We start from the raw sequence: 8,696 nt of genomic DNA on the forward strand, positions 1-8,696 counted from the left end.
GTCTTGTGCGGTTTTGGGAACGTAGGCCGCAGGCTCAGTTTGGAACCGAGGGTGGATACTGACACCACAATGCCCATATGGGATTGGAGCACCCTAACCAGCAGAGTCAGAGGTTCCCTGCACTGTACCATCACGTGCACCATTTATTTAGCAAAGGTACAAATTAGAAACTAGAATGACGATGACCAACGAGCACACAAAGCTCATTTCTCCTCTTTACAAACAGCTTACAGTCTCAGTTGCTTTTAAACCTTTTTATATAAAAATTACTAAAGCTGAACTTACAGAATTAGTTAAAAATTGCTGCTAAGATCTGAAATGCATGAAAAATAAATAAAAAATAAGAGCTCTATCAGGGGGAGTAAAAAGCTATTACTACATGTTTTCAAACTCCAAAAATAAGGACCATTTTTCCAATTCAGTGTTCTAATCTTACTAAAGAAACAGACTTAGATCTAAAAATATGCAGTTGATATGACTGTTTACATCAAACAAGCAGCTAAAAACGCACCAAAGAGGTAACAAGCCAGTCTAACTGTATGTTAAAGACAAGTATAAGATCAGAAAGCCAGCACTTTATGATAATCATAATCACAGTGGGACGTTTTAGTCTGGAAATCCCCCATCAGAAATATGTAGCATTCTGGGAGGTTTCTATGCATGATTTAGCTGCAATAACAAGTGTGCAGAGGTGGTGTACAAAGAGCATTACAGGAGGACTTTGAGGAGTTGTGACATGTTTGGTGGCCTTTATTGTTACAGTTTTTATATGGCTCCTTGAAGACAGCTAATTTCAAACTAATTCAGTTCAATTAACTTTACTTATGTAGTGCCGAATGTTATGTCAAGGCACCATGAAAAAAAGCAACCAGTTTCAGAAGGTGAGATATGCAAATCACTACAGTTTACCTGACAATCAATGTTACTGAAAACTAGAAAAAATGTTTCTTTTATTTGATTTTTTTGCTCTTAAACCAGCAAAAATGAATACCTGTTTATTTCTGTTGATAACTAAAACCCTTTAGACACATTCTGTCTTAAAGTTGATACATTTTTCCAAAGTTTAGTTAAGATGCTTCCACATTTAAAGAAGATCAGAAACATGTTTGGCATATTATATGTTGTCTCTCTGAATGTTTCAGGATGTTTATGTGTCGTTGACCCAGTGCATGCTGGGAAACTCTTAACTTGTACAATTTAGAAACTAATCGCTTCAGTTCTCTAACAATATTAAATACAGTTATCATTTTTTGTATCAGAATAATTAAGTACAAAGGTGGAAATCAGTTTTAAGCTTCACTACAGTCCTGGATTTTACAGAATAACACTTAACACTAAAGCCTGAAGAGATGCAGTAAAAGCCAGGATTTAATTCCAAATAAATAGACCGTACTGATGTCTGGAAAAAAGATATATATTAAGATTTCATATTAAAACATGCAGCTGGCCTCTGCGCCCTCCTACATAGACTTCCTACAAGCAGTAAAATAACAGTGACTACGAATAGCATCTTATACAGACAGTCTATCATTATAATGTTGGCACGCTCGCATGCCATCGCTGTACATCTTCTACTAAATCAGACAGTCTAGGAGGAATAACTATCTTCTCAAACAGACCACTAAATCATCACCCATAAAACTAAGGAAAAGGGAAAAACTACTTATTCTGTTCCTTCATGTTTGCATTGCTAATGTGGTTTTGTCAAAAAGATGCTTCTCAAAGTTTACATTTTGAGGGAATGTCATGGCTTAAAGCTGAGGCCTAGAGGTGTTAAATCATATTTCAGTTTTGACTTCTGTGTGTTTTCTTCTTACAACCACCGTCTGAGTTTTAACTCGATGGTTGGAGCCGCAAAATGATTGAGTGAAACTAAATATGTAGAGCAAAGTCACAGTTACTGAGCTGAAAAGAGACTTCGACAGCCCTGAATGGGGCTTTGAAAAAGAGCAATGTTTTTTATATTTAAAACTTAACTTTATGCCAGAGACAGTTACACAGAGAGGAAATCTAAGATGAAAAGAAAATCCCATAATGATTTAATTGAGTCAACATTCAGTCATGCTGGCAGTTACGCATTCAGCTTTCCATTTTGTTAAAGTGTGTAGACTGGCGGACATTAATTGGCAACAAAAAACCAAACTTTGTATTCCATTCAGCCTGTTTTCCCAGGTTGTTTCACAACCAACACACCCTTCTTGAATTAAGCTTTGTTAAATTCAGAGTTGAGCTTTTCATTTTGCATTCAGAAGCTTTTTTTGTTTTAATGAAGCAGTAGTTGTCATTAAACACTTCATTTGGGGATGTGTGAATGGCCAGATGACCTGTAGATCTACAAAATACTGAAAGGGACACCCTACCATTGTGTCAGGAATCCTGACCTAGAATGAAAAAAACCAGGGCCACAGTGTAAGTCCTACAGCAAATTAAAGGAATATGGATAAGACCTTAAATCTAGCTAACAAGGTGGGTAAGAAAACTTAAAACGTGATGAATGTGAATCACTGAAGCCACAGGATTCCCTGGGAAAATGATGATGAAGCAGTGGAAAACCAAGGGTACAAGGTTAAAGATATCAGTGTGAGACACATGTCACTAACAGAAGACTAAAATATCACATATTTCCATACACTCACAGGAACAAGTTGAAGTGCTGCTCTGCCTCCACATATAGTAGCTCTATTCACCAGCACCGACACACAGAATAAAAGGGACGGCAGGGTTGTGTTATGTTATGTTTAGCCAGACTGAGACAGACTGCCCTTTGAGAACCCCCTGCTTTGAAATGAGGTTAAGGAACATCCATGTCAAGAAAATATTGCCCTCTGATTTTCTCCTCATTGGAATAAAACCCAGTTTTCATGCCCTTCTGGGCCCACAGCGTACCTCATCCTTTCCTCTTCCTTTTTCTTCATTCTCTCAGAGAAGAATGAATAAACATATGAGATTCTGACCACTTTTTTTTTCTAAATAGGGCTTTCACTGCCTGGGTGGGGTGCTGTCACAATTCACACCCACATCTGCTTTTGCACCACAGTGCATGCTCACACCGTGGAAGCATTTGTCCAGTTCACTGGATCAATGCAGGAACAGAGATTAGACACACATTTACAGATAATGGGTGTTTAAACGCCGTTTTCTCCAAGCACTACTTCTTTAAGCATCCTTTAAGTTAAGAGATGCAGTCTGCCTGACGGGCTGCATACAGAGGCACATTCACACAGATGAAGCATACATTTCCACACCCGGGCTGCGAGAAAACATCCATAGCTTATATATACACAAACACAACTGTACAAAGCACACATAGATATGGAGACACTATAAGCTTTCACTCCTGAGCCCCTGCCACTGAGGTGCTCTGCTTCATAGCAACCTATTCATAAAAAGTAAAAGTGTCTCTGGCTTTCACCTCCAAAATACACACAGGAGACCACGGAGAGGTGCAATACTCCAATCTGAAACTGAAAATGTGGCCAAAATGTGCCAGAAGAAAACAATTTACACTTTACAAACAAACTTAATTGTGCAAGCTACAGCAAATGTCTCTGCAAGCTGTCCAAACAAAAACTTTTGTAACTTCTAAAGAAAATATTGTACATTCCTCAAGAAAGTTGTGGTGAACTAAAATGAGGTTTATGTTTAAAACTGTCATGACATGTCTTTGCCACACATCCATTACAGCCATAGATCAAGAAATATCCTAAAATTGTCTAAAAGAGTTTCTATAGAGGGATGAAAATCATTTTTTCAGAATGTGCTGAAAAAGTGACCAGCTACGTTTGAACTGATGTGGACTCAGGTGGATAAATGGGTTCTCTGTGTCAAAAAAGAGCTCAAAGACAACTAGTGGTGTGACAGAGAATTACTCTGCATACAGATCATTCCAGGGCTGACTAATCTACAGCCTGTGAGAAGTAAAAGGACAGGAGGTGTGTGAAACTGGATAAAAAAAGATATGCAAAACCCTAAATTAAATTAATTTTGATTGTTTTTAATCACACATTAAGTCCACAATCCTCTGCAGCTTTAGAAAATTATATTATCACTTGGAACTGATCATATTAATCCTTTTAGTTTACAATACAAGCAAAACCTGATGTTCAAAAGTTGTTAAAATGAGTCAGTATAGCGCTAATGGGATCCCTCTCCAGGAGGCAGTGATGAATAAACTGGTGCACAGGCTGAACTGGTAAACAGTCAACCTCACAGAGTCCAGCTGGCAACCTGTATCCATGATTCAAAATGCACATAATCACGTGTAATACAAAAAAATACTAACTACAAATATTACAAATGGGAGGTTAAAGGGACAATCCTGCACTAAAGCAACAAAAGCAAGAGTTTGCATCATCCTATCCCATGTCCCTGTCCAGAGAAGGAAGGGCGAAAAGGTATAATATAAGCTTTTCCTTCTAAAAGAGATTTTTGATAATAAATTAAAGCAAAAAATTGAGACAAAATAAAGAGTTAAAACCATAAAAACTAAAACAATGTAAAAATGTTGTACTGAGAACTTTGAACTAAGCATCTTACTGCAAATTCATCTGGATGACACCTGTCAGCAGTCTGGATGAACACTCAAACAGGAAAAGAAAGTCAAGTGACAGAAACAAAAAAAGAATTTATTCAAAAATAAAAGTTATTTGAATAATTTTAGCAGGAAATATGTTTAACGCATCAGTAACCCGTTTTGTGACCACTATCACTAACCTTAATATGTATATTTAACAATCAAAAGGTTAAAACTGTCAAAACAGCAACCAAAAACAGCATTTTCACCATTATTTTATTTGTTTTTGAAACTAAAAGTTTTCAAACTCTCACACATTTTCTCTGATAAGGTAATCAAAATGGACAAAAGACACAGTCCAGTCAGAAAGCTTACTAACAAAACTCAAGTTACCCTGGCAGATTGTCGGAATTTGACACAAAGTGCACAAAGCATAAACTTCTAGCCCTAAATAGGCAGGTCTCCATGCAACAAATACCAAAGAGGTTTACATATTTGGATACCGTGGGGCCCACTGTTACGGGGTATTATTTACCACATTCTTTGAGGAAAACCTAAAGAGGCAAGTCAGGTGCGTCTGTGTCCGATAATGGATGATGCGCATAATCATTATGCACACATTTAATCCGATTAGACACGATAACAATGATGAAGAAGTTTTCTGCAAAAATTGAAGATGTAGCTGATTGACATGTGCAAGTCTCGTTGAAAAAGTACGATATATTTTATCAGTATTAATTAGAGTGTCTTACCTGCACGAGCCGAAGTCGTTTGGCACAAGGCGAGCGCCACGGTAACCAGGACAAAGGATGAAAAATCCATGCGCCACGGTCTCCGTTTCTTCCGGAAGGCACAATCTCGAATATCCATAGTGTTGCAGTAGTTTGTCGGCCTGGTTGAGCTGTTACTGTAGGATCTGGAGGGTGTTATCCTCTCACAGAAAGCCAGCCGTGAAGGGGAGTCCGACTGAACCTTCTGTGAGGCAGCAGACAAAAAGGCACGCCTCTGGAGACGTCTTCACCTCTCTCCAGGAGACCTTCCTTGATGAGTTACCAAAATATGTGTTAATACATAAAACCTAAGCACTAAAAGGGGTATGGGGTTAATAAATGTCTTTAATTTTAACGTTTAACCCCTTAGTGCTAAAGCCCCATTGAGTCAGACTGGGTACGAGTACCCAAAGTGGAGAGAGCAGCAGAGAGAGACCTGGATTCACTCTCTCTCCTTCCCTCTCCCCTTCTTTGCTTTCTTACCCGGAGAGTGAAAGCGTGTGTGTGTGTGTGTGTGTGTGCGTGTGTGTGTGGCGTAAGAGAGCGTAAATGGCAAGGAGGTAGAGAAAGAAAAGAGAGGGCGTGCGTAATTGCGCGCTCGGCGCACGCAGATGTACATGAAAGAGTTTACGGGTGCGAACCGAACATGTTAATGACAGGCATTTACAAATATTTCAGCTGACTCACACAACAATGATGTCTTTCTTTCACATGTGTATTTGTGGTTTGATGTTGGTCAGAGGATCGGCAGGGAGGAAAAGAAAATGTCTACTCGATTTTGATTCACTCAAAAATCTGAATTCACTGAAAAGGGCTGCAAATGTGTTTCCTCTTATTTTATCTACAGCTGTTTTCTGTTTCTGTCTGCTTCTGCAAATCGAGCAGAATTGTTCAAATAAACTGTAAACTGTAGATCTCTGGACCGAGTTGAGCAACAGAACTGAGTGAGGGCTTTGCCAACCAATCAGACTTCTGTCCGCACCACAGACCACGCCCCTTTCATCAAGTCCCGGAGATCCTTCGATCTGATTGCTCAGTTTTATGTCACCCGTTAGCGCATCTGCTCAGGTGTTGAAACTGGAAGAGAGGAAAAAAGTTTTGAAGTTAAATAGAGCATAATGTCTTTTATTTTGCCGTTGATAACACCCCATAATTCATCTGTTACTTATTCAGGGTCAACCTCACCCACACACAAACACTGATATCATCCATCCTGCAAGAAATGAGAAGCAGAGGCTGTTTTTATGATGCACTGTTTGACAAACTATCTGCATATTTACCAGAACATACAAAAGGAACAAATCACATCAACTGATGTTGTGTCTCACAGTAATATTTAGCATTTGTGTCTGCAGCAAACAACTATATGGTCTTTACTGAAGACACAAAATACAGAAAGCCTTTTTGTATTTGAATTTGAACAAGCACAAAATTTCATTCAAACACATTAAATTGAGTAAGAAGTAATTTTTCTATGTTGTGAATTGAGCAAAAGTGAGGTATGATTTGTTTTGTAATAAAGGAATATGCCACCCTGTTGAGCACTGTTAACAACTTTTTAAAACATATCAAAATAGTATATCAGATCTGGCAGCACATGAAAGAAGGTTTCAAAATGTGTTGCAAAAGTTAAATACAGAGAAATTCCTTTTCACAATTTCAAAGTGGCTTTTATTCCCATACAAGTCGTAAACACTTAAAAGCATCTTCTGTCTGTCATGTTCAAAGTTCTTCAGTGTGCCCAGCCGTCTGGCTTTTAAACGTTTCTGCCTTTCCAAAGCCCATAGTCACTTTCTTTGAATGCAGACTTCACAACCAGAGAGCAGTAATTAACCGTAATTATCCCTTGATGCTCTTTACCACTCACTCTTTCTTACCACCTTTTCATTTCTTCCCCCATTTGTGTTTTATATTCTGACGGGTGTGTTTGGAATCTGTGGTACTTTCCAAGATAACTCCCCCATTATAATTCTTTCTGGGGGCTTAGTAATGAAAGCAAAAAATGTAAAATTACGTTTGTTTACCCAAATTCTGGTTACAGAAAGATTAGTAGCTGTGAGCTACTTCAAATGAGCTCAGATTAAAAATCTGTGTCTACATGGTTTTCTTTTCTTGTGGATATTAGCTTTAAAATAATAAAAGGTCTTTACACTGAAGCACCCAGTCTATTTTGAATATTGCTTTTTGACAAAGTAAGCACTGTTGCAACCATATTTCAGATGATGTTTAGACGAAAAACTTGCAATATGTTCACTTAAATGTAAGGTCATGTGTTTCATGAATCAGTATCAGCTAAAGATGCAAATCATTCTTTTTAATAAATTTCTTTTTTAAAACTTTCTGTTATTGTCTGGAGTCTCCAAGCAGATTGTGACCTGCTGCTTGCAAAAAATTATAGTTCACTTTTTCCTTTTTGGAGGACATTAAAAATGTTAAATGCAACACCAAAATCATTGCACTTCACTCACTGCAAAAATAACATGGCTGCAGGTGTTCTTGAGGCTTTTTGGAGTCTCTGGAAGAAAAAAAAGGAAACAGAGTTCTTTTAACCATCAAGCTCTTTTGGCTGTTTTTATAATTAGGGACATAAAGACGTGAAACGGCTGCTCTATAACATTTATCCCCTTTGGATTACTGCAGTAATTAGGCAGTGCAGCATGGCAGAGGGCAAGGAGGTCGACCCTTAAGGATTTGGATTTATTATTCTAAAGAAATGTCAACTTAAATTGAAACATCATTTATTGCATTTCTGTCAGTAGATCATCTGGAATGTTTCACACAGGAACTTTGATATTTTCCAACATTCCCTAACATTTCCATTAGAGCTGAAATTCATACAGGGTTAAAATAAGATGTAGCAGTGACTTTGTTGTTTCTATACAGTACATTCATACAAAGAAATTATGAGAAAGGAAAACAGAACTTCATATCCTGCAAACTGAAGACAAATACTGCCATTGTTTCTTATTTCTGCAATGTTTGATAATCCCACTTCTCATCTAGGTTTAGCTTTTGTTCACTGATAATGTGCTATGAGCTTGATGACTGAAGGAAATGTGCTGCTCAGTCATAAGAGCCTAAATTGGTTGTCCACTGGAAAAAAGGTCACTGCAGTGGACAACATTCCTCGGGGTTGCTGCACCCAGGAAACATAAGGAAAACAAACACAGACAACCTTCATAAATCTGCAGGTAACTAAGATGGAAAGAACTATATCTTAGATGTAAAGAAAAACACAATAAAACAAATCAGGTGATTTGTGGAGGTCAACGGAGCAGCTGCATAACAAATATTGGTGCAATTATTTCAATATAAATATATATATATATATATATATATATATATATATATATAAAGGACATGTTGTAATACAGCATTATTATGATCCACCTTATCGGGTTCCTCTATTTGCA

The 8,696-nt window shown here is 37.7% G+C and overlaps 1 protein-coding gene across 1 annotated transcript in view; it reads right to left on the minus strand.

Moving 5' to 3' along the window:
* The window catches only part of col11a2 (collagen, type XI, alpha 2), a 39,539-nt gene extending 33,769 nt beyond the window's left edge, over positions 1–5,770 (minus strand). Inside the window, exon 1 of the mRNA XM_017427629.3 lies at positions 5,266–5,770. Coding sequence (XP_017283118.1) covers positions 5,266–5,383 — 118 coding nt within the window. The 5' untranslated portion in view covers positions 5,384–5,770. The remainder of the gene's footprint in view (positions 1–5,265) is intronic.
* Between the last annotated feature and the right edge of the window lie 2,926 nt (positions 5,771–8,696).

Source organism: Kryptolebias marmoratus, linkage group LG5 (assembly GCF_001649575.2).
Source record: "Kryptolebias marmoratus isolate JLee-2015 linkage group LG5, ASM164957v2, whole genome shotgun sequence".
Taxonomy (NCBI): Eukaryota; Metazoa; Chordata; class Actinopteri; order Cyprinodontiformes; family Rivulidae; genus Kryptolebias; species Kryptolebias marmoratus.